The sequence below is a fragment of the Tachyglossus aculeatus genome, chromosome 13, assembly GCF_015852505.1.
Source record: "Tachyglossus aculeatus isolate mTacAcu1 chromosome 13, mTacAcu1.pri, whole genome shotgun sequence".
NCBI classification, from domain to species: domain Eukaryota; kingdom Metazoa; phylum Chordata; class Mammalia; order Monotremata; family Tachyglossidae; genus Tachyglossus; species Tachyglossus aculeatus.
In genome coordinates this window covers 23,741,061-23,767,220 of record NC_052078.1, presented here as the reverse complement: position 1 = coordinate 23,767,220, position 26,160 = coordinate 23,741,061, and the positions used below count along the sequence as shown (strand labels likewise).

The window sequence follows — 26,160 nt, the reverse complement described above, 5'->3', positions numbered from 1 at the left end:
ATCACTTCAATCAATCAATCAATCAATCAATCATATTTATTGAGCGCTTACTATGTGCAGAGCACTGTACTAAGCGCTTGGGAAGTACAAATTGGCAACATATAGAGACGGTCCCTACCCTACTTCACTTCTCTGGGCCTCAGTTACCTAAACTGTAAAAGGGGGATGAAGACTGTGAGCCCCCCCCTTGGGACAACCTGATCACCTTGTAACCACCCCAGCGCTTAGAGCAGTGCTTTGCATATAGTAAGCGCTTAATAAATGCCATAATTATTATTAGGGGCACTACCATTTGGGGGAAACATAGCTTTAACTGAAGTAACACCATTTTGAGGAAGGTGGAAGAGAACTTTTAAATTGGTGAAAAGTGCCTTCTGGCTGAGAAAATCCTTTGAAGCTCCTGAATTTTACTGCCTACTGATGATCTTATCTGGGAATGAAGATGCCTAAGGGATTGAAATGCACATCATCATCATCATCATCATCAATCGTATTTATTGAGCACTTACTATGTGCAGAGCACTGTACTAAGCGCTTGGGAAGTACAAATTGGCAACATATAGAGACAGTCCCTACCCAACAGTGGGCTCACAGTCTAAAGGGGGGAGACAGAGAACAAAACCAAACATACTAACAAAATAAAATAAATAGGATAGATATGTACAAGTAAAATAAATAAATAGGGGGGCCCTATTGTTTAGGTCTAAATGTACCCGAAAAACTGTCTTTGGATCTTTCACAAATCACCTCCCTCAGGGTGTGGTGTTTGACCTTCTGCAGAATAAAATTTGGAGACCTTCCGAATTATGTTTGCTTCTCATTGACCATGCAGAGCAAGGAACAGGCATTATTTTACGTGCTACACTTGTATCCACCCCAGCGCTTAGTACAGTGCCTGGCAAACAGTAAGTGTTTAATAATAATAATAATAATGGCATTTATTGAGCACTTACTATGTGCAAAGCACTGTTCTAAGCGCTGGGGAGGATACAAGGTGATGAGGTTGTCCCACAGGGGGCCCACAGTCTTAACTCCCATTTTACAGATGAGGGAACTGAGGCACAGCGAATAATAATAATAATAATAATAATTTTGGTATTTGTTAAGCGCTTACTATGTGCAAAGCACGGTTCTAAGCGCTGGGGAGGATACAAGGTGATCAGATTGTCCCACACGGGGCTCACAGTCTTAATCCCCATTTTACAGCTGAGGGAACTGAGGCACAGAGAAGTGAAGTGATTTGCCCAAAGTCACACAGCCGACAATTGGCGGAGCCGGGATTTGAACCCATGACCTCTGACTCCAAAGCCCTTGCTCTTTTCTCTGAGCCATGCTGCTTCTCTATGCCATAATAATAATAATAATAATAATATTATATATATATATAATAATATAACATATTATTATTATTATTATTATTATTATTACCTGGCCTTGTACTTAAGCCCAGACAGAACCAGGGGGGAATTTCCAGGGAAAATCTCTAGGAGACTGCAGGGAAAAGACTTCTCTTCAGGGAGCTGAACAGAGAAGGAAAACACACTTGCCCGTCTGGTTACTAATCATCATCATCATCATGATGGTATTTAAGCGCTTACTATGTGCCAAGCACTGTTCTAAGCGCTGAGATACAAGGTGATCAGGTTGTCCCACGTGGGGCTCACAGACTTCAGCCCCATTTTCCAGATGAGGGAACTGAGGCCCAGAGAAGTGAAGCGCCTGGCCCAAAACCACCCAGCTGACAGGCGGCGGAGCCGGGATTAGAACCCACGACCTCTGACTCCCGAGCCCGGGCTCTTTCCACTGAGCCACACCGCTATTGATTATTGATTGGCACAAAGCAGTCTAGACTGTGAGCCCGTTGTTGGGTAGGGGCCGTCTCTATATGTGGCCGACTTGTACTTCCCAAGCGCTTAGTACAGTGCTCCGCACACAGTAGGCGCTCAATAAATACGATTGAATGAATGAATAAAAGATCTTCAGGCCCCAAATTGGGCTCGCAACGTAAGTAGGAGGGAGAACAGGGGCCGGGCCCATCTGGCGGATGAGAGAACCGAGGCCCAGAGACGTTAGGTGAGTTGCCCGAGGTCACACAGCGGACAAGCGGCGACGCTGGGATTAGAACCCGGGCTCTTCCCACTAGGCCTCCGGAATTCCAAGGCGGGCCTCGTCGTCATCATCATCATCAATCGTATTTATTGAGCGCTTACTGTGTGCAGAGCACTGTACTAAGCGCTCGGGAAGTACAAATTGGCAACAATTGGTCCTCGGCGGGGGGCTCCCAGCCCGCCCTTGTCGTGGTCGTGGAACTTCAGCATCCGTCCGGCGGCGAGCGACCCCGGGAAATCCCCAAGAGCGGAGATGTAGATTTCAGTGGAATTACTGTTAATTTCATCCAAGAGCGGAGATGGAGATTTCATTGGAATTACTGTTAATTTCATCCGAGAGCGGAGATGTAGATTTCATTGGAATTACTGTTAATTTCATCCGGCAGTGCTCCAGTGGGGTCCTGACGGACTTCCTCAGCTTCTACACCCTCCCTTCGACGGTCATGCACCATCCCGTCCATAAAAGCCTCAAAGCCGCCTACTCCTTCTACAACATCCATACGGAGACGCCCCTCTTGGACCTGATGAGCGACGCCCTGATCATAGCCAAGTTGGTAAGTGATTCTTCTCCTTTCCCCGGCTTCTCCCGAAGCAGTGGGAGCCTTGATTTGCTCCCGGGGAAAAAGCCAAAGGCAGCGTGGCTCAGCGGGGAGAGCCCGGGCTTCGGAGTCAGGGGTCATGGGTTCAAATCCCGGCCCCGCCAATTGTCGGCTGTGTGACTTTGGGCAAATCACTTCACTTCCCTCATCTGTAAAATGGGGATGAAGACTGTGAGCCCCCCGTGACCACCTTGTATCCTCCCCAGCGCTTAGAACGGTGCTTTGCACATAGTAAGTGCTTAATAAATGCCATTAAAAAAAAATGGGGGCTCACACCTCCTCCAGGAGGTCCTCCCTGACTAATCGTATTAATTCCACCGTATTTATTGAGCGCTTACTATATGCAGAACACTGTACTAAGCGCCCGGCAGAGCACGGTACAACAGAATTAGCAGGCGCGTTCCCGGCACACTTACAGGCTAGAAGGGGAGACGGACAGGAGAAGCAGCGTGGCTCAGTGGAAGGAGCCCAGGCTCGGGAGGCAGAGGTCATGGGTTCTAATCCCGCCTCCGCCGCTAATCAGCTGTGTGACTTTCGGGCAAGTCACTTAGCTTCTCTGGGCCTCAGTTCCCTCATCTGGAAAATGGGGACGAAGACTGTGAGCCCCACGTGCCTGGCACATAGTAAGCGCTTAACAAATTCCATCATTATTATTATTCCCTCTCCCTTCTGCATCCCCTATCCCCTCCCACCTTGGGAGAAGCAGCGTGGCTCAGTGGAAAGAGCCCGGGCTTGAGGGTCAGAAGTCATGGGTTCAAATCCCGGCTCCGCCAATTGTCAGCTGGGTGACCTTGGGCAAGTCACTTAGCTTCTCTGTGCCTCAGTAACCTCGTCTGTAAAATGGGGATTAAGACTGTGAGCTCCACGTGGGGCAACCTGATCACCTTGTAACCTCCCCAGCGCTTAGAACAGTGCTTTGCGCATAGTAAGCGCTTAACAAATGCCATCATTATTATTATTATTTAAGCACTTGATATTCACCCCACAACACTTATGTACAAATCCTTAATTTCGTTTCACACCCATCTCCCCCTCTAGGCTGTAAGTACCCTATGGGCAAGGGAACGGATTCTGCTGCATTGTATTATACTCTCCCAAGCGCTTAGTACAGTGCTCTCCGTGCAGTAAACACTTAATAAATACCACTGATCGATTAGTCAGGTTACCAGTTGTCTTGGCGGCGCCAACTCAGGCAATGCCATATTTTTGGCTCCAAACATTTTGAGATTATTTTTTTCAAGGGGTGATTTCAATCCGAACATTTATTAAAGGGGGTGGCTGGGCTTTGAATATGTTTCCCTGAAAGTTTTGTTCCTTGCTTTTACAGCACTCTCCCAAGCGCTTAGTACAGTGCTCTGCACATAGTAAGCGCTCGATATAAATACGATTGATCGACCGAAAGCCGACAGGTGGGGAAGGTTGCCGTGCTAACTGCCCCTTGCCCACGTCTTCCGTCGAGGCGGGAATTCCTGTCCCCAGCCTGTCCGCAACTCTTCCACCTTCAAAACCCTCCGAAAAAATCCCATCTCCTCCAAGAAGCCTTCCCTGACTGAGCCCTTGTTTCATGCATTCATTCAGTCGTATTTATTGAGCGCCTGCTGTGTGCGGGGCACTGTACTAAGTGCTTGGAAAGTACAGTTCGGCCACAGATAGAGACAACCCCTACCCGACAACTGGCTCGCGGTCTTCCCTATTCCCTCTCCCTTCTCCGTCACCTGTGCGCTTTCGTTTGTAACCTTACTTGCTATTCACCTCACCATCAGTGGCATTTACTGAGCGCTCACTCTGTCCCAAGCGCTTAGTACAGAGCCCTGCACACAGTAAGCGCTCCTTAAATACCACCGATCCATCGCGTATCCGTTTACATTATCGTCTTCCTGGATTGTATTTTAATTTCTATCTCCCTCCCCGTCTAAACGGTAGCGGGCGGGGATCGTGTCTTGATCCCCCAGACGCTCAGTACAGTGTGCTGCACACGGTAAGCGCTCAATAAATACCACTGAACGGATTGACATTAGGCCCGACCCGACCAGCCCCAGCCGAAATACGTCATGCGGCCCCTCGGAGAACGTTGGAATTTTAAATTTAGAATGTTTTTATATTGGCAGAAAGGATTTGATGTGTTCAATGCCCTAGATCTGATGGAAAATAAAACGTTCCTGGAAAAACTCAAGTTTGGGATCGGAGATGGCAATCTGCAGTATTATCTCTACAACTGGAGATGTCCGGGAACGGAGTCCGAAAAGGTGAGCGAACCCGGGCGAGTCACCCGTCCGCCTGGAAATAAATGCCGCGACTTCCCGGGTGCCGCAGGCCGTCCTTTCCCGGCCGACCCGCGGAGCGGGCGTGCGTGGCGATCTGTTCCTCGTGCCGTGTGTTCTCCTCGTCTAGGTGGGCCTCGTATTACAGTAGACCCCCGACGGCGTCGTCGGGACCCCTGCCGTCGTCGTTCGGGTTGACGTGCCGTCCCGTGGCTTCGGGAACCCCGGCCCCGAAGAAGCGCAACGGAAGTCGAGTTGGAATGACCCGCCGAGTCTCAGCCGGGGAGACGGAAGCCGGCGCGCTTCCGTCTGGAATGGGAAACTCAGTCCACTCTGATCGCCCATCCGTGGGGGCGGGGAATAGCGGGGTTGGGTGGCGGCGACGACCGCGGGACGGAGGGAGCGATTGCCACTCGGGAGAACACGGGCCGTTTTCCTGGACTCTGACCCGCGGGGCCGGATTAGCGTCGAGGAAGTCTTCGCCGACGCGTGGATAAACCGCTGCATTTCTATTTATCAATCCGTGGTGGTGTACGTCTTTCGGGGGCCCGGAACGAAGGGTCCGGACCGAGGATTTCCGCTCACTCGCTTTTTGCGGAGACGGTTTGGGGCACTTGATGAAACTCCATCCTTTCTGTAGCCGAAATGGAAAAAAAAAAGTCTTGAATGTTTGCGGGTCTGGAACGGTGTTAATGTGTCGACCCGGGCCGGGGGGATTTTCTCCGTCGCGAAGTTGTCGAAACGAGAGACGGATGTCAACCGTCTCTTAATAGGTGACGGTGGATTGATCGGAGAGGATTGGGCTGAGCTCAGTCGTTAAGGGAAGATCGTATCTTCAGCTAGTTTTCGTTGGTTTTTTCCCCCCCTCGGAAGCACTGAGGATGAGGGAGAAATCCCAGATGGGATTCAGCCGTGACCTTGGTCAGCGTGAAGGTCTCCATTGCTTCTGCAAAACGGCACGTGTTACTCTGCTCGGGCTTATCGTGAACTGTCATTCTAATGCAAACTGTCTTTGGAAATAAGTATTCCAAGTTTGGCTACGGATGGCTTCTTTTTTTTCCCTAAAACACGGAACGAAATATTTCACCACGCGGAGAGGTTGAGAGCGAGCAGCTGCCCGAGGTTTCCGTTGGTCTGAGCTTCACTCAAGACGCCTCAGGGTTGGGGTCGGGGGTTAAGGGGGAACCCTCCGGCCGAAACCCGCTCAAATACATCGTGCCAGTCTTAGCTGGGGTTTCCCATTTGTCACGGGGGATGCCAAGAAATAATAGTAATTATAATGGTATTTGTTAAGCGCTTATCGTGGGTCCAGCGCCGTTCTGAGCGCTGGGTAGTAATAATAATAATAATAATAACGGCATTTAGTAAGTGCTATGTGCAAAGCCCTGTTCTAAGCGCTGGGGAGGTTACAGGGTGATCAGGTTGTCCCACGGGGGGCTCACAGTCTTAATCCCCATTTTACAGATGAGGGAACTGAGGCACAGAGAAGTTAAGTGACTTGCCCAAAGTCACACAGCTGACAATCGGCAGGGCCGGAATTTGAACCCATGACCTCTGACTCCAAAGCCCGCGCTCTTTCCATTGAGCCACGCTGCTTCTCAAGTTAATCAGGTTGGACACCGCCCCCACCCCCCGTGGGGCTCACACCCCCATCCTCATTTTACAGATGAGGTAACTGAGGCACGGGGATGTTAAGTGACTCGCCCAAGGTCGCGGCAGAGGCGGGATTAGAACCCAGGTCCTTCTGGCTCCTAGACCCGTACTCTGTCCCCTAAGCCACACTGAAATGTGCAGGAACTGAATCTGCTAGTGGGAAGACGCACGAGAAGACGGGTGGAAGGTCTGGGTGGAAATACCTGCCACGGTGCCCGCTCTTCCAAGGAAGAGTGGAATTCCCAGAATAGTCCGGGAAGGGGCCGGGGAATCCCGGAGGCGGGGAGCACCCTCGAATCTCTCCGGGTCTGCGTTTCTGGGAGCGGACTAAGACGGGGCGGTCTCGTGCTCTATGGGGATATCCTCTAACGGCGTCCAGGGGAAACCGCCCTCCCCGACACGAGAGAGAGAGGAACTCCAGAAGATGTGGGTTTTGAGAGGCGACGTTTACCTGGGGGGGGGGGGGGGGGGGGGGGCGGGCGACACTTAATAGACGCCCCCCTACCCACATGGGGCGAGGCTGACGGCCCAAGCGGTTTATCGACAGCCTCAGGATCCAGTTCTACGGCTCCCTTCCATCCACTTGGCAAGCGTTACCGTCGGAAAATAAAATTGTCGCTACACGCTACGCGGTTCAATCTGATCTTTCCATTACGAAATGGCCCTGACCCTCAACCTGCCCAGGAACGGATCGGAGGGATCGTCGGGGAAGCGTTTAAAGCACAGCGGTTTCGGTGCTTAATTATTTGATTACGTAGTGGCTCGCGGTGAGTAGACGCAGCGTGGTGTAGGGGGGTAGAGCACGGGCCTGCGAAGCAGAAGAAGGAACTGGGTTCTAATCCGCCACGCATCTGCTGTGTGGCCTTGGACGAATCGCTTCACTTCTCTGGGCCTTCAGTGTCCACCTCAACACTGAGGTACAGCGCTAGGCATGCGGTAGATATTTAACAAATACCATTAAAAAAATGATAAAAACTTCTAAACCGATGAAGGGAGCCATATTTTTAACACGTGGTTCAGACGATACGTTTGCCGTAATCGTCAGTAAGTGGTTTTCCCTAGTGGGAAGCCCAAAATGGGTTAGAGTGAAACTTAGGAATGCCGTAGCTTTCCGATTTTGTGAAATATGGTCCTTTCTTATCCCCAAGTAATAGTAATGATGTCTGTCAGCACCCCCCAGACTGTAAGCCTGTGGGCGGGGAATGGGAGGTGTCTGTTGATTGTTGTATTGTACTCTCCCAAGCGCTTAGTACAGTGCTCTGTACACAGTACGACTGAGTAATGACAATTATGATACTTGCTAAGCGCTATATGCCAGGCACTGTTGTAAGCGCTGGGGTAGATAAACGTAAAAAGGTTGGACACAGTCCCTGTCCCACTCTTCATCATCATCAATCGTATTTATTGAGCGCTTACTATGTGCAGAGCACTGTACTAAGCGCTTGGGAAGTACAAATTGTACAAATACAAAGTACAAATCTTAATCCCCATTATCCAGATGAGGTAATAGAATTAAAGCTAACGCACATCATTAAGACTGTGAGCCCACTGTTGGGTAGGGACCGTCTCTGTACGTTGCCAACTTGTACTTCCCAAGCACTTAGTACAGTGTTCTGCACACAGTATGCGCTCAATAAATACGATTGTATGAATGCGGAGCACTGTACTGAGCGCTTGGGAGAGTACAATAGACACATTCCCTGCCCACAACGAGCTCACTGTCTAGAATCCGAATGAAGATCTCAGCTCCCGCATCCGCTGGAGTTCCTCGAGGCGTCCTGGGCGTTCAATGTCAGAGGCAGAAGCCGAGGCTCCTTCGGTGGTATTTTCTGAGCGCTCGCTTTGTGCAGAGCACTGTACGCTGGCACGAATCTGGCAGATCGGTTCCCCGCCCGCAAGGATCTTACAATCCACAGGGACGTAACAATAAATGAATTACGGATCTGTGCACGAGGGATTTTAGAAAAGGGATGCAGGCGACAGGGTGAAGTGTGGACCGGAGTCGGGAGAGACAGGAGGAGGCGGGGAGGCTGGTGTAATCATCCCATTCCCACCTTGCTTTCCTCTTGCAAACCGGTGGTGGAAAAGGTTCGGGACAGGACCCCATTCCCACCTTGCTTTCCTCTTGCAAACCGGTGGTGGAAGAGGTTCGCGACGGGAATACAGATTAATTACGAATACGTACATAAATGCTGTGGGGCTGGGAGTAAAGGGAGCAAGTCAGAGCGACACGGAAGGGAGGGGGAGAAGAAGGAAGGAGGGCTTAGTCAGGGAAGGCCTCTTGGAGGAGATGGGCCTTCAATAAGGCCCATCAGTGGGGTCCTCAGACAGCTCTACGAGCCAGGCGCTGTACTAGACGCTGGGGAAGATATGAGACAATCAGGTTGGACGCAGTCGCTGTCCCACCGTGGGGCTCACAGTCATCATCATCATCAATCGTATTTATTGAGAGCGCTTACTGTGTGCAGAGCACTGTACTAAGCGCTTGGGAAGTACAAGTTGGCAACATATAGACAGTCCCTACCCAACAGTGGGCTCACAGTCTAAAACGGGGAGACAGAGAACAAAATCAAACATACTAACAAAATAAATAGAAGATATGTACAAGTAAAATAAATAGAGTAATAAATATGTACAAACATATATACATATATACAGGTGCTGTGGGGAAGGGAAGGAGGTAAGATGGAATGGAGAGGAGGATGAGGGCCCTTAATCCCCATTTTACAGATGAGGGAACTGAAGCCCAGAGAAGTGAAGTGACTTGCCCACGGTCACCCAGCAGACAAGAGGTGAAGCCATGATCAGAACCCAGGTCCTTCTAGCTCCGAGGCCCGGGCTCTAACCACTAGGTCACGCCGTTTTTTGGGCTTTTGAATCTTTTTTTTTCCTCGTTCAATCTGCCATATTTAAGACTGAGGTGCCCAGCTGCGTGACTGAACAGTTGAGGGGGTTTTCCGTTCCGAAAAGTAACGAAGTGGAGGAATAACCAGGCCGACACCGTGTCGGGGAACGCGATTTATTTCCATCTGCCTCATCCGCGGGGAGGACGTGGGTACCAGAGTCATTTCTTTGTCCCCTTTTTCCCTTTGGGCGGTTTCCTTCTCTTATCGGGATTTGGGATCAACTTCTTGATCTTTAGGGGCTGCAGAGTGAGCCGGGGGTGCCCCCTCGGACCTCCCTCCCGCTTCCGCTTGGTCGGCCCCCCGAGCGAGGCGTCCGCGGCCGCCGCCGCCGCCTCCTCGTCCCCCGGCGCTTCCCGGGAGTCGCTCTCCGAACCCGCCCCGGGGCCCGGCAGCCAGGGGACCCGCAGGCGGGGGATCCTGGGGACGATGGCCTCGACGTCCCGCGCGAAGGAGGCGGCGTCCCTCCTGAACCCCAGGGCCAGGACGCACTTGAGGCCGAGGACGGGGGCGACGGTCTGGCTGAGGCCGGGCAGCTGGCAGGCGGGGACGGCCCGGCTGACGCTGAGGTGGATGAGGTGCGAGGTGACGGGGGCGGGTTCCACGGACCTGCACGTCAGCACCAGGGCCAGCCGGTCCCTCTCCAGGGCCCGCGTCACCTCGTTCACCCCGATGGCCAGCTGCTCCCGGACGCCCGAGGGAGTCCACCCGTTGGCCCGAGGCGCCTCGGCGGGGGCGGGACGGACCGGCTCCCCGCCGCTCGCCCTCCCGGCCCGGGAGGGCGGCCGCCTGCGTCCCTTCGGCTGCTCCGCCTTGCGAAGGCCGACGGCCTTCAGCCCGGCCTCCAGGGTCCGTAAGATGAAGCGCGCGGCCTCCCCGGACAAGGGGCTCCACGTGACCGCGTAGGGGTTACCGAGGGAGGTCTTCACGGCGAGGGGCTTCGCTTTCCGGACGCCCCCCGTCCCCACGAGCGGCGCCGTCTTCTCGCCTCTCCCTCCACCTGCAAGCTAGGAGTTGAAGAACGGTCGCGCGCGACCACGTCTGAGCGAGGTTGGTGAGGTTTATTTCACCCCCTAGACTGGAAGCTCGTTACGGGGCGGTCGGTCGTATTTACTGAGCGCTTACTGTGTGAAGAGGAATAATGATGGTGGCATTTGCTAAGCGCTTACTACGTGCCAAGCACCGTTCTGAGCGCTGAGGGAGATACAAGGTGACCAGGTTGTCCCACATGGGGCTCACAGTGTGAAGAGGAATAATGATGGTGGCATTTAAGCGCTTACTATGTGCCAAAAACCGTTCTGAGCGCTGGGGGAGATACAAAATGACCAGGTTGTCCCACGTGGGGCTCACAGTGTGAAGAGGAATAATGATGGTGGCATTTAAGCGCTTACTATGTGCCAAAAACCGTTCTGAGCGCTGGGGGAGATACAAAATGACCAGGTTGTCCCACGTGGGGCTCACAGTGTGAAGAGGAATAATGATGGTGGCATTTGTTAAGCGCTTACTACGTGCCAAACACCGTTCTGAGCGCTGGGGGAGAAACAAGGTGACCAGGTTGTCCCACAGGGAGCTCACAGTTGAAGAGGAATAATGACGATGGCATTTGTTACGCGCTTACTATGTGCCAAAACACCGTTCTGAGTGCTGGGGGAGAAACAAGGTGACCAGGTTGTCCCACGTGGGGCTCACAGCCTTAATCCCCATTTTACAGATGAGGTCACTGAGGCCGCGAGACGTGATGAGACTCGCCCCAAGTCGCACAGCCGACGAGTGGCAGAGCCGGGATTCGAACCCACAACCCCAGACTCCCAAGCCCGGGCTCTTTCTGTGCTCTCAGTACTGTGCTAATCGCCTGGGAGAGTGCAATGGAACACACACATTCCCTGACCACAGTGAGCATCCAGTCTAGAGGCGGGGAGGCACACATTGATAGAAATAAACGACCCGTAATAATAATAATGGCATTTATTAAGCGCTTACTATGTGCAAAGCACTGTTCGAAGCGCTGGGGGCTTTACAAGGAGATCAGGTTGTCCCACGTGGGGCTCACAGTCTTCATCTCCATTTTACAGACACATACGTCCAAAAGTGCGGCGGGGATTCATTCATTCATTCAGTCGCATTTATTGAGCGCTGTGTGCAGAGCACTGTACTAAGCGCTTGGGAAGTACAAGTTGGCAACATACAGAGACGGTCCCTACCCAACAGCGGGTTTATAGTCTAGAAGGATGAAAAAAGGGAGCAAGTGGCAGAGCCGGGATCAATCGATTAATCAATCGTATTTATTGAGCGCTTACTGTGTGCAGAACACTGTACTAAGCGCTTGGGAAGTACAAGTTGGCAACATATAGAGACGGTCCCTACCCAACAGTGGGCTCACAGTCTAAAAGATCAGAGCCCAGGTCCTCTGACTCCCAGCCCTGCGCTCTTCCTATTTAGGCCACGCTTCTTGGGGTTTCTTGCTCGAATCCATGACTATGCGCTAAGCTGTTAAAGGGCTGCAAATAAGCGCTTAGAACAGTGCTAGGCACATAGTAAGTGCTTAACTTGAGAAGTGGAAAGAGCCTGGGCTTTGGCGTCAGAAGTCATGGGTTCAAATCACTTCCCTTCTCTGGGCCTCAGTTCCCTCAGCTGTAAAATGGGGGTGAAGACTGTGAGCCCCCCGGGGGACAACCCGATCACCGTGTAACCTCCCCCGCGCTTAGAACAGGGCTTTGCACATAGTAAGCGCTTAATAAATGCCATCAAAAAGAACAAAAAATAAAAACATAACATGTAGAAAGGTACCAACTGCCCTCACTCTGATAATGGACGTGGCTCAGTGGAAAGAGTCCGGGCTGGGGAGTCGGAGGTCATGGGTTCAAATCCCGGCTCCGCCACTTGTCAGCTGGGTAACTTTGGGCTCTTTGCCTCAATTCCCTCATCCGTAAAATGGGGGTGAAGACTGTGAGCCCCCCGTGGGACAACCTGATCACCTTGTAGCCTCCCCAGCGCTTAGAACAGTGCTTTGCACATGGTAAGCGCTTAATGAATGCCATTGTTATAATTATTATTTTCTGGGCCTCAGTGACGTCATCTGTAAAATGGGGATGAAGACTGTGAGCCCCCCGTGGGACAACCTGATCTCCTTATAAGCTCCCCAGCGCTTAGAACAGTGCTTTGCACATAGTATGCGCTTAATAAATGCCGTCATTATTATTATTATTCTCTGGGCCTCAGTGACCTCACCTGTAAAATGGGGATTAAGACTGCGAGCGCCCCGTGGGACAACCTGATCTCCTTGGAACCTCCCCAGCGCTTAGAACAGTGCTTTGCACATAGTAAGCGCTTAATAAATACCATCATTATTATTATTCTCTGGGCCTCAGTGACCTCACCTGTAAAATGGGGATGAAAACTGTGTACCCCCGTCGGACAACCTTATCACCTTATGTCCTCCTCAGCGCTTAGAACAGTGCTTTGCACATAGTAAGCGCTTCATAAATGCCATCATCATTATTATTATTCTCTGGGCCTCAGTGACCTCACCTGCAAAATGGGGATGAAAACTGTGAACACCCGTGAGACAACCTGATCACCTTATGACCTCCCCAGCGCTTAGAACAGTGCTTTGCACATAGTGAACGCTTAATAAATGCCATCCTTATTATTATTATTCTCGGGGCCTCAGTGACCTCACCTGTAAAATGGGGATAAAGACTGTGAGCCCCCCGTGGGACAACCTGATCTCCTTGTATCCTCCCCAGCGCTTAGAACAGTGCTTGGCACATAGTAAGCGCTTCATAAATGCCACTATTATTATTATTATTATTCTCTAGGCCTCAGTGACCTCACCTGCAAAATGGGGATGAAAACTGTGAAACACCCGTGAGACAACCTGATCACCTTATGACCTCCCCAGCGCTTAGAGCAGTGCTTTGCACACAGTAAACGCTTAATAAATCTTATCTTTATTATTACTATTATTCTCGGGGCCTCAGTGACCTCATCTGTAAAATGGGGATTAAGACTGTGAGCCCCCCGTGGGACAACCTGATCTCCTTGTATCCTCCCCAGCGCTTAGAACAGTGCTTTGCACATAGTGAGCGCTTCATACATGCCATTATTATTATTATTATTCTCTAGGCCTCAGTGACTTCGCCTGTAAAATGGGGATGAAAACTGAACCCCCGTGAAACAAAACTGATCACCTTATGACCTCCCCAGCGCTTAGAAGAGGGCTTTGCACACAGTAAGCAATTCATAAATGCCATCACTATTATTATTATTATTATTCTCTGGGCCTCAGTTCCCTCATCTGTAAAATGGGGATGAAGACTGTGAGCCCCCCGTGGGACCACCTCATCACCTTGTAATAATAATAGTAATAATGATGGCATTTATTAAGCGCTTACTATGTGCACAGCACTGTTCTAAGCGCTGGGGAGGTTCCAAGGCGATCAGGTGGTCCCACGGGGGGCTCGCAGTCTTCATCCCCATTTTACAGATGAGGTCGCTGAGGCACAGAGATTGTAACCTCCCCAGCGCTTAGAACGGTGCTATACACGTAGTAAGCGCTCTTAACAAATACCATTATCATTATTATTAATGTAATATATGACATAATATAATAATTATATTAATTAATAATATATATATATAATTAATAATAATAGGGCAGGGCGTTACCTTTGTCCCTGGGGCGTCCATGGCTTGTCCTGAGGTGATGTCTCGTCACCCGCACGTGCCGCCCGGCTCCTACCCACAATCCCTCGCGGCTGGGCCCGCTACGGCGGCCGGGAAGGGCCTATTAAAGGGCGGGCCTGAAGAACAACGCACTACGGTGGCCGGCAGGGCTGAAGCACTAACGCGCTACGGTGGCCGGGCGGGGTCTTTTAGGGGGCGGGCCTGAGGGACGAGCTTGCTACGGGTGCCGGGAGAGGCCATTTCGGGAGAGCCTGAAGGACGCGTTCGCTACGGTGGCCGGGCGGGGCCGATTCAAGTCCGGGCCTGTAGGGGGCGGGGCCTGTAGGGGGCGTGTCCGCTTCGGAGCCCGCGCAAGCGCAGTAGGGGCGGAGGTGCTGCAGAGTGTGAGTGCATGCGCCTTGGGTGGCACCTTTACCTTTCCTGTGTCCTAATGCATTCATTCCTTTCATTCAATCGTATTTATTGAGCGCTTACTACGTGCAGAGCACTGTACTAAGCGCCTGGGAAGTGCAAGTTGGCAACAGATAGGGACGGTCCCTACCCAAAAGCGGACTTTCAGCAGGTTCTTATAAGGACGTGTCCTAATCAGTCAATCAGTCCTATATATTGAACGCCTACTGGGTGCAGAGCACTGTAATAAGCGCTCGGGAGAGCACAGTACAGTCCCTGACCCAGTTGCTCTTCCCTCCCTAAAATGCAGCAGCCAGAACTGCTTAGTCCCATTGTACATTTTGCATGCTAACTCCGCTCTGCATTTTGTTTTCCAAGATCAATCCATCTTTGGTATTTATTGAACGCTTATTACCCAATATTCATTGTAGGTTGAGTAGCCAGGCGGTGCAGTTGGGGTTTTTAAATCCTTTTCTTTCCTAGTCTTAAGACTGTGGGCTAAGCCAGCAGTTAAATGTTTCAATATAATAATAATGATTGCCAACGTGTACTTCCCAAGCGCTTAGTACAGTGCTCGGCACACAGTAAGCGCTCAATAAATACGATTGACTGAATGAATGATGGCATTTCTTAAGCGCTTACTATGTGCCAAGCACTGTTCTAAGCGCTGGGGAGGTTACAAGGTGATCAGGTTGTCCCACGGGGGGCTCACCTTAATCCCCATTTTACAGATGAGGGAACTGAGGCCCAGAGAAGTGAAGTGACTTGCCCAAAGTCACACAGCTGACAATTGGCAGAGTCGGGACTCGAACCCATGACCTCCGACTTCAAAGCCTGGGCATTTTCCACTGAGCCCTGCTGCTTCTCACTTGTCTGCTGTTGCCGACTTGTATTTCCCAAGCGCTTAGTCCAGTGCTGTGCACACAGTAAGCGCTCAATAAATACCATTGAATGAATGAATGTTGTGTGATCTTGGGCATGTCGCTTCATTTCTCTGTGTCTGACCTGTAAAATGGGGATTAAGATTGTGAACCCTATGTGGGACAGAGACTGTGTCCAACCCAATTTGTTTATATCCACCCCAGCACTAGGGCAGTGCTTGGTGGATCAATCAGTCAATCAATCAATCGTATTTATTGAGCGCTTACTGTGTGCAGAGCACTGTACTGAGCGCTTGGGAAGTACAAGTTGGCAACATATAGAGACGGTCCCTACCCAACAGTGGGTTCACAGTCTAGAAGAGGGGTAGTAAATGCTTAACAAATACCACAATTATTATTAGTATTGTTATTATTCAGAGCACTGTGCTACATGCATGGGAGATTCAAAATCAAAATAGACACATTCCCTGCTCATAACAAGCTTACAGTCTAGAGAGGGAGAAAGACATTAATGGAAATAAATAAATGATAGATAGAGCACTGTGCTACATGCAAGGGAGATTACAAAATCAAAATAAACAGACACATTCCCTGCTCACCACAAGCTTACAGTCTAGAGACGGAGAAAGACATTAATGGAAATAAATAAATGATAGATAGAGCACTGTGCTACATGCATGGGAGATTACAAAATCAAAATAAACAGACACATTCCCTGCTCACAACAAGCTTACAGTTTAGAGAGGGAGAAAGACATTAATGGAAATAAATAAATGATAGAGAACTGTGCTATGTGCAAGGGAGATTACAAAATCAAAATAAACAGACACATTGCCTGCTCACAACAAGCTTACAGTCCAGAGAGGGAGAAAGACATTAACGGAAATAAATAAATGATAGAGCACTGTGCTACATGCATGGGAGATTACAAAATCAAAATAAACAGACACATTCCCTGCTCACCACAAGCTTACAGTCTAGAGAGGGAGAAAGACATTAATGGAAATAAATAAATGACAGATAGAGCACTGTGCTACATGCAAGGGAGATTACAGAATCAAACAGACACATTCCCTGCTCACAACAAGCTTACAGTCTAGAGAGGGAGAAAGACATTAATGGAAATAAATAAATGGTAGATAGAGCACTGTGCTACATGCATGGGAGATTACAAAATCAAAATAGACACATTCCCTGCTCACAACAAGCTTACAGTCTAGAGAGGGAGAAAGACATTAATGGAAGTAAGTAAATGATAGATAGAGCACTGTTTTACATGCAAGGGAGATTACAAAATCAAAATAAACACATTCCCTGCTCACCACAAGCTTACAGTCTAGAGAGGGAGAAAGACATTAATGGAAATAAATAAATGGTAGATAGAGAACTGTGCTGCATGTTTGGGAGATTACAGAATCAAAATAGACACATTCCCTGCTCACAACAAGCTTACAGTCTAGAGAGGGAGAAAGACATTAATGGAAATAAATAAATGATAGATAGAGCACTGTGCTGCATGCAAGGGAGATTACAAAATCAAAATAAACAGACACATTCCCTGCTCACAACAAGCTTACAGTCTAGAGAGGGAGAAAGACATTAACGGAAATAAATAAATGATAGATAGAGCACTGTGCTGCATGCAAGGGAGATTACAAAATCAAAATAAACAGACACATTCCCTGCTCACCACAAGTTTACAGTCTAGAGAGGGAGAAAGACATTAACTGAAATAAATAAATGGTAGATAGAGCACTGTGCTACATGCAAGGGAGATTACAAAATCAAAATAGACACATTCCCTGCTCACAACAAGCTTACAGTCTAGAAAGGGAGAAAGACATTAATGGAAATAAATAAATGATAGATAGAGCACTGTGCTACATGCAAGGGAGATTACAAAATCAAAATAGACACATTCCCTGCTCACCACAAGCTTACAGTCTAGAGAGGGAGAAAGACATTAATGGAAATAAATAAATGGTAGATAGAGCACTGTGCTACATGCAAGGGAGATTAATAAATGATAGAGCACCATGCTACATGCATGGGAGATTACAAAATCAAAATAGACACATTCCCTGCTCACAACAAGCTTACAGTCTAGAAATGGAGAAAGACATTAATGGAAATAAATAAATGATAGATAGAGCACTGCTACATGCAAGGGAGATTGCAAAATCAAAATAGACACATGCCCTGCTCACAACAAGCTTACAGTCTAGAGAGGGAGAAAGACATTAATGGAAATAAATAAATGGTAGATAGAGCACTGTGCTACATGCAAGGGAGATTAATAAATGATAGAGCACCATGCTACATGCATGGGAGATTACAAAATCAAAATAGACACATTCCCTGCTCACAACAAGCTTACAGTCTAGAAAGGGAGAAAGACATTAATGGAAATAAATAAATGATAGAGCACTGTGCTACATGCAAGGGAGATTGCAAAATCAAAATAGACACATGCCCTGCTCACAACAAGCTTACAGTCTAGAGAGGGAGAAAGACATTAATGGAAATAAATAAATGGTAGATAGAGCACTGTGCTGCATGTATGGGAGATTACAGAATCAAAATAAACAGACACATTCCCTGCTCACAACAAGCTTACAGTCTAGAGAGGGAGAAAGACATTAATGGAAATAAATAAATGATAAATAGAGCACTGTGCTACATGCAAGGGAGATTGCAAAATCAAAATAAACAGACACATGCCCTGCTTACAACAAGCTTACAGTCTAGAGAGGGAGAAAGACATTAATGGAAATAAATAAATGATAGATCTGGGCACCAGTGCTGTGGGGCTGGGAGAGGGGATGAATAAAGGGAGCAAGTCAGGGTGATGCAGAAGGGAGTGGGAGAAGAGGAACTTAATCAAGGCCTCCTACAGGAGATGGGCCTTCGATAAAGATTTGAAGTCATCGTCTGTTGGGAGTGAGGAAGGAGGGCGTTCCTGGCCAGAGGCAGGATGGGGGACAGAGGTCGGCGGCCAGATGGACGAGAAAGTTGGCAGAAAGTTGTCTTTCGTGGGCAGATAGGAGACACCCTAGATACCGCAAGGGGAAAGTCCACCAAGACAACGACTGCGTTCCCTCCTGGGAAAAACAACCAGGCCGATGTATAAGCAATGGCGAGACTTGGGCTTAAGAAAGACAGGTGGGTTGCCAGCACTGGAGATGTCTCCACCAACACTGGAAAACACTCGAAACTCTGCCTTACCTTTCCTCCGAGCTCAGCAACTGTGATTCCTCCCCCCAGTAAACACCAACCCCAGGGAATTGACTCGGCATCAACTATATCCCTTTCCGATCTGGATCGCCTCCCTGCCTGCGGACTTTAACCGAGTGTAGCGGTTTGGAAACCCAGCCCCCCGCTCCGACGCCTCTACGAAGAAGAACTGGGCGAAAGGCGATGTTGTTGACGTGAAAGCGATGGCACGTTGCATTGATGGCAAGTGAACTGTTTCTCCTTCTCCCTTCTTGGGCCTTCAATTAAGAAACAAGCCCTTAGACTCGCCCTTAAGCTGGCGAGGTATGTCCTGTGACTCTTAGGCTGAAAAGCGAAGCCCAGAGAGATGTAGACATGAGAATTGCAGTCCTCCTTACCTAGTTACCCAGATTAATCTCCCACCCAAGAGCCAAGGCAGCCCCCCAAAAGAACAGACCTTTCGTTTTCAAAAACAAGAGCTGAAGCTCATCTTGAAGCAAAAAAGACCCTTTGTTTGTTATGTATGGCAAAGCCATCCATCTAACGTGAACTATTTTTCAGCACATTTCGCAGTGAAAACGAGGTCGTTCCTATTTACCCAGATCCTTTGCACAATCCAATGTAAACTCTTAAAAGAAAAAACATTTTGATGAGCAGAGTCGAAGCCTTTTATTTTTCTCTCCCCGGTATCAGTATCAAAATAAGCTCACATATTTTTCACAGGAACAAAGGGGATGGGTCTGAAGTCATTCGGTTGTATTTATTGAGTGCTTACTGTGTGCAGAGCACTGTACTAAGCGCTTGGGAGAGTACATTATAACAAGAAACGGACACATTCCTGCCACAGTGAGCACACAGTCTACAAGCAGCGTGGCTGAGTGGAAGGAGCACAGACCTGGTCCTGGGTTCTAATCCCACATTGCCGCGTGACCGCTGTGTGACCTGGGGCAAGTCACTTCACTTCTCTGTGCCTCAGTTCTCCTCTTCTCCCTCCCCCTTAGGCATTGAGCCCCGTGTGGGACGGGGACTGGGTCCAACCTAATTAAATCGTGTCTACCCCAGCTCTTAGAACCGTGCTTGACTCATAGTAAGCACAAAAAGGGAATTTAGAGACAGGCCCAGGGTGGGATAAGAGCTCTAGCACAACTCGGATCTCTCTATCCTGAATGTGTGTCAATCCCATATTTGACTTTTCCCTGGGAAACAGAAGCAGCACAGGCCTGGGGAGTCAGAGGAACTGGGTTCTGATCCACTACTTCAATCAGTGGTGTTTATTGAGTACTTACTGAGCGCAGGACACTGCACTGTAGGCTTCAAAAGTACAATACAGTAAAGTTGGTAGACGTGATCCCTGCCCACAGAGAATTTACAGTCTATAGGGGGAGAGAGGCATAAGGGAAATAATAGCGTATAAGGATACGTACGTCACTCACCTGTCGTGACCTTGGGCAAGTCGTTTCTCTGCTCCGTGCCTCAGTTTCCTCATCTGTAAAAGGAAGATTCAAAACCCGTTCCCATGGGTTCTAATCCCAGCTCTGCCACTGGCCTGCTGTGTGACCTTGAGCAAGTCACTTCACTTCTCTGGGCCTCAGTTACCTCATCAGCAAAATGGGGATTGAGACTGTGAGCCCCGCGTGGGACAGGGATTGTGTCCAACTTGATCTGCTTGTGCTTAGTACAGTGCCTGCCACATAGTAATATAATTATTATTATGAATAAACCATAAGTAGGACAAGGAACGGGTCTGACCTGGTCATCTGGTATCCACCCCTGCTCCTAGTATGGTAGGCTTGGAACACAGAAAGCACTTAACAGACACCGTTAAGTATTTACTCATTATTATTTTAAGTCACATTAGCAAGTATGGGTTACGGGTAGAAGTTCACCATCACCACCATCATCTTCAAATATGAAGTACGTCAATCCATCGGTGGTATTTACTGAGCGCTTACAGTGTGCAGGGAACTGTACTAAGTGCTTGGGAAAGTACAGTACAATAAAGTTGGTTGACAGTCCCTTTCCACAAGCGCTTACGGTCTACAGGGGAGTAATTAAACACTTGTTTACCAAAAAGTATGCAGTTATCAATACTTTAAAATATATCTGGAAGCGAAACGTTGAAGATAAAGTGCCTTCAAAGGTCAAAGGCATGCTTTAAAAAAAATGGTATCTGTTAAGCGTTTATTATGTCCAAGGCACCAAAGGTTCACTCATTATGTCCAAGGTTCACTCATTCGTATTTGTTTATTACTTATTTATTTAAGTTCCGCCGGAGATACAATCTAATCATTTTGGACGCAGCCTCTGTCCCACGTGGGGCTCTCCATCTTAATCCTCATTTTACAGATGAGGTAACTGAGGCACAGAGAAGTGAAGGGGCTTACCCAAGGTCACACAGCAGACCCGAAGCAGAGCACATCATATTAAGCTTTGGCCAGCTGGAGAACCAGATTCTAAAAAGAAGATCTCAATTAAATCCAAGGGGAAGGTGGACAGGAGGGAAGTTACTCCCAAAGCATCACCTGCAATTTACAGAGGCACTAAAATCATAATCAGGACGATTAAATCTTTATAATTTCAAACACACTTTGACATCTGTCAGAGGGATGAATACTCTTTTTTAAATTTTCAAATTGGCTCTGAGACGATGCCGAGTAGCTTATTTTGTTGGAGTTCAGAGGATAATGCCCTAGTTGATTGACATTTGCTTGTGCAATGATCTGCCCCATTTCCTGCTCAAGTTTCACAGTTAAATATTCAGTTCTGTTATTGTTTTGCCAACAGGAAAATCCTCCAGGTCAGGAGATTTTTTTTTTAGCACAACGATAAACGGAAGATTCCTCACTAGTAAACTCCAAAATAATTGCAACCCACAGTGTTGCCCACCATTAGGTGCTCCTTTCAATCAATTGATGGTATTTATTGAGCGTTTCCTGTTTGCGGAGCACTGTACTAAGCGCTTGGGAGAGTACATTACAGAGTTGCTAGCAGCGTTCCCTGCCTGCAACGAGCTTACAGTCTAGAGCGAAAACAACAATATCCGATGACCAATAATGTTGAAATTGTTAAAAGTAGGGGAAGAGGGGGTGGTTATTCTACAACTTCAGGCTTCCATAATAATAATGATGGCATTTATTAAGCGCTTACTATGTGCAAAGCACTGTTTTAAGCGCTGGGGAGGGTACAAGGTGATCAGGTTGTCCCATGTGGGGCTCACAGTCTTCATCCCCATTTTCCAGATGAGGTCACTGAGGCCCAGAGAAGTGAAGTGACTTGCCCAAAGTCACCCAGCCGATAAGTGACGGAGCTGGGATTAGAACTCACGGCCTCTGACTCCCAAACCCGGGCTCTTTCCATTCATTCATTCATTCAGTAGTATTTATTGAGCGCTTACTGTGGGCAGAGCGCTGTACCAAGTGCTTACCTTGTATCGCCTTAGTATCCCGGCTCCGCCACATGTGCAACTTGTGCTTCCCAAGTGCTTAGTATTGTACTTCCCAAGCGCTCAGTACAGCGCTCTGCACACAGTAAGCGCTCAATAAATACGATTGATTGAATGAATGAATGAGTGAATGTCTGCTGGATGACCTTGGGCAAGTCAGTTCATCATCATCATCATCATCATCAATCATATTTATTGAGCGCTTACTATGTGCAGAGCACTGTACTAAGCGCTTGGGAAGTACAAATTGGCAACATATAGAGACAGTCCCTATCCATCAGTGGGCTCACAGTCTAAAAGGGGGAGACAGAGAATGATACCAAACATACTAACAAAATAAAATAAATAGAATAGATATGTACAAATAAATTAAATAAATTAATAAATAGAGTAAAAAAAATATGTACAAACATATATACATATATACAGGTGCTGTGGGGAAGGGAGGGAGGTAAGATGGGGGGGGATGGAGAGGGGGATGAAGGGGAGAGGAAGGAAGGGGCTCAGTCTGGGAAGGGCTCCTGGAGGAGGTGAGCTCTCAGCAGGTGAGCTCTCAGTTCACTTCTCTGAGCCTCAGTTCCCTCATCTGTAAAATGGGAATGAAGACTGTGAGCCCCATGTGGGACAACCTGATCACCTTGTATCCCCCCCAGCGCTTAGAACAGTGCTTCGCACATAGTAAGTGCTTAACAAGTGCCATTATTATTATTATTATCCCCTTGTATACCTTAGTACAGTGCTCTGCACACAGTAAGCACTCAATAAATACGATTGAAGGAATGAATGAATCCCCCCCCCCAGCGCTTAGAAGAGCGCTTGGCACGTAGTAAGCGCTTAACAAATACCATCATTAGCGTTATGATTATGATGGTTGTGGACGAGGGCGCCGCTTGTCTTCGGTGACGTCACGGGCGAGCCACCAGTGGGCGGGGCCTGTATTCGGTGACGTCACGGGCGCCCCTCCAATGGGCGGGGCTTGTTCTCGGCGACGTTACGGGCGGCCCTCCAGTGAGTGGGTGGGGCTTCCCCGGGGGTGGGCGGGGCCTGTCTTTGGTGACGTCACGGGCGGCCCTGAAGTGGGCGGGGCCTCCCGGGGGAGGGGCGGGCTCATCTCCGATGGCGTCACGGGCGATCCTTCGGTGGGCGGGGCTTCCCCAGGGGAGGGGCGTGCTTGTCCTCGATGACGTCACGGGCGACCGTCCAGTGGGCGGGGATTCTCTGGGGAGGGGGCGGGCTCGCCTTCGGTGACGTCACGGGCGGCCCAACAATGGGTGGGGCCTCCCCGGGGAGGGGGGGGCCTGTCTTCCGTGACGTCACGGGCGACCGTCCAACGGGCGGGGCTTGTTGTCGGCGCCGTTACGGGCGCCCTCCAGTGGGCGGGCCTTCCCCGGGGAGGGGCGGGGCTTGTCTTCGGTGACGTCACGGGAGGGCCTGCGGTGGGCGTGGCCTCTCCGGGAGAGGGGCGGGCTTATCTTCGGTGACGTCGGGGGCGATCCTCCAATGGGCGGGGGCTGCCTTCGGTGACGCCACGGGCGGCCCTCCAGTGGGCGGGGCTTCCCCGGAGAGGGGCGGGGCTTGTCTTCGGCGACGCCACGGGCGGCCCTCCAGTGGGCGGGGCTTCCCCCGAGGAGGGGCGGGGCCTGTCACGTGCGGCTGTCCCGGGGGCGGGGCTTGTGGCGGGTGACGTCAGCGCGGGGGCCGGCGGCGGCGGCGGCGCCTGTGGCTGTGCGCGTGCGCGGAGGAGGAGGAGGAGGAGGAGGTGAGCAGGGGCCGGGGGGCGCGCGCTTGGCCGACCCTCCGACTTCTTGAGCGCTCCCTGCGTGCGAGGCACTGTACTGAGCGACCCCCCAATCCCCCCTCTCCACCCTCCCTTTCCTGCTCTCTATTGGACAGTTTGGGGGAGAGGAGGGACCCCCCCCCTCCTCCCCCAATCCTCCTTTCCCTGCTGTCCACTTATAACAATAATAATAATAATAATAACAACAATGGCATTTATTAAGCGCTTACTATGTGCCAAGCACTGTTCTAAGCGCTGGGGAGGTGGCAAGGTGATCGGGTGGTCCCACGGGGGGCTCCCGGTCTTACCCCCATTTTCCAGATGAGGCCCAGAGAAGCGAAGTGACTCGCCCAAAGTCACCCGGCCGGCGAGGGGCGGAGCCGGGATTTGAACCCATGACCTGGGTATGCCCTCCCTCTGCCCATCCGCCAAGCTAGCTCTCTTCCTCCCTTCAAGGCCCTGCTGAGAGCTCACCTCCTCCAGGAGGCCTTCCCAGACTGAGCCCCTTCTTTCCTCTCCCCCTCGTCCCCCTCTCCATCCCCCCGTCTTACCTCCTTCCCTTCCCCACAGCACCTGTATATATGTATATATGGTTGTACATATTTATTACTCTATTTATTTATTTATTTATTTATTTTACTTGTACATTTCTATCCTACTTATTTTGTTGGTATGTTTGGTTCTGTTCTCTGTCTCCCCCTTTTAGACTGTGAGCCCACTGTTGGGTAGGGACTGTCTCTATGTGATGCCAATTTGTACTTCCCAAGCGCTTAGTACAGTGCTCTGCACATAGTAAGCGCTCAATAAATACGATTGATTGATTGATTGACCTCCGACTCCAAAGCCCACTGAGCCACGCTGCTTCTGACTTGAGAGTTTTGGGGAGGGGACAGCCGCCCTGATCCCCTCCATCCCCCCTCTCCAACCTCTCTTTCCTGCTCTCTAATTGGAAAATTTGGAGAGGGGGGAGAGAGACCCCTCTCCTGCTCCCCATCCTCCCCCCCATCCACCCTTTCCTGCTCTCTATAGGACATTTTGGGGGAGGGGAAGGAGAATCCCCCCCTTTCCTCCTCTCCTCCCTCCCCCCATCCTCCTTTCCCTGCTCTCTGGGTCCCAAAAGTCCCCAATAAATATCATCGATCAATGGATTAATTGTGTATGATGGGCAGGAGAGGGGTGGCTGCCCCTCTGTAAACGACTGTGGAGTAATAATAATAATGTTGGTATTTGTTAAGCGCTTACTATGTGTTAAGCACTGGGAGGGATACAAGGTGATCAGGTTGTCCCCGGGGGGGCTGGCAGTCTTCATCCCCATTTTCCAGATAAAGGAACTGAGGCCCAGAGAAGTGAAGTGACTTGCCCAAAGTCACACAGCTGACAAGTGGCAGGGGCGGGATTAGAACCCACGACCTCTAACTCCCAAGCCCGGGCTCTTGCCACTGAGCCATCCTGCTTCTCTAGCCTTGGGTAAGTCACTTCACTGTGCCTCGGTTAGCTCCTCTGGAAAAGGGGGCTGAGATGGGGAGCCCCAGGTGGGACAGGTCCATCCCGATTTGCGCTTAGTAGAGTGCCTGGCACATAGCAAGCGCTTAACGAATACCATTATTATCATTATTAGCAGGTGTAGGCGAACTGAATGGTGGCCTGAATTGGGGACACTATTCAATAAACCCATTTAGCCCATGGGGCAAGAGAGTAAAACCAGCGTGGTTGTGAACGGCTCGTGAATGGACTTTTTTCCCCATTGCAGGCCAGATTTTGCTTTAGTTAAGCGCTTACCTCAGTTTCCCTGACACTCTCATCTCCTGGTTCTCCTCCTATCTCTCTGGAGGCTCAATCTGTCTCCTTCGCGGGTCTCCTCCTCTGCGTCCCACCCCCTCACTGTGGGGTGAATTTAGCTTTAATTCTATTTGTTCTGACGACTTGACACCTGTCTACGTGTTTCGTTTTGTGGTCTGTCTCCCCCTTCTAGACTGTGAGCCTCTTGTCGGGTCGGGACCGTCTCTATATGTTGCCAATTTGTACTTCCCAAGCGCTTAGTACGGTGCTCTGCACACAGTAAGCGCTCAATAAATACGATTGAATGAATGAATGAATGAATGAATGGGGTCCCTCAAGGTTCAGTTCTGGGTCTCCTTCTCTTCTCCATGTATCCCCAATCCCTTGGAGACCTCATTCTCTCCCACAGCTTCAGCTCCCACTTCTAGGCGGATGATTCCCAAATCTCCATCTCCAGCCCTGATCTCC

The 26,160-nt window shown here is 49.8% G+C and overlaps 3 protein-coding genes across 3 annotated transcripts in view; 2 read left to right on the top strand and 1 right to left on the bottom strand.

Annotated features, from left to right (window-relative positions):
- Positions 1-5,484, top strand: part of NMT2 (N-myristoyltransferase 2) — a 31,006-nt gene extending 25,522 nt beyond the window's left edge. The window contains exons 10-12 of the mRNA XM_038755893.1: positions 2,495-2,662; positions 4,816-4,953; positions 5,099-5,484. Coding sequence (XP_038611821.1) covers positions 2,495-2,662; positions 4,816-4,953; positions 5,099-5,119 — 327 coding nt within the window. The 3' untranslated portion in view covers positions 5,120-5,484. The remainder of the gene's footprint in view (positions 1-2,494; positions 2,663-4,815; positions 4,954-5,098) is intronic.
- Positions 5,485-9,626: 4,142 nt separating this feature from the next.
- RPP38 (ribonuclease P/MRP subunit p38) lies at positions 9,627-14,294 on the bottom strand. The gene is made up of 2 exons (XM_038755878.1): positions 14,193-14,294; positions 9,627-10,531 (listed from the first exon to the last, which is right to left on the bottom strand). Exons 1-2 carry the CDS (start codon positions 14,211-14,213, stop codon positions 9,686-9,688), a joined length of 867 nt encoding a protein of 288 aa, XP_038611806.1. The 5' UTR covers positions 14,214-14,294; the 3' UTR covers positions 9,627-9,685.
- A 9,579-nt stretch (positions 14,295-23,873) lies between these two features.
- CROT (carnitine O-octanoyltransferase) overlaps positions 23,874-26,160 on the top strand; it is a 40,525-nt gene continuing 38,238 nt past the window's right edge. The window contains exon 1 of the mRNA XM_038755561.1: positions 23,874-23,895. The gene's annotated coding sequence lies outside the window, so the exon portion shown is untranslated. The remainder of the gene's footprint in view (positions 23,896-26,160) is intronic.

Excerpts from the sequence above, each read along its gene's own strand:
- RPP38 (XM_038755878.1), bottom strand. The coding sequence starts at position 14,213 with ATGGACGCCCCAGGGACAAAG. Across the intron at positions 10,532-14,192 it reads TGGACGCCCCAGGGACAAAG|CTTGCAGGTGGAGGGAGAGG; the intron begins GTAACGCCCTGC and ends TTCAACTCCTAG.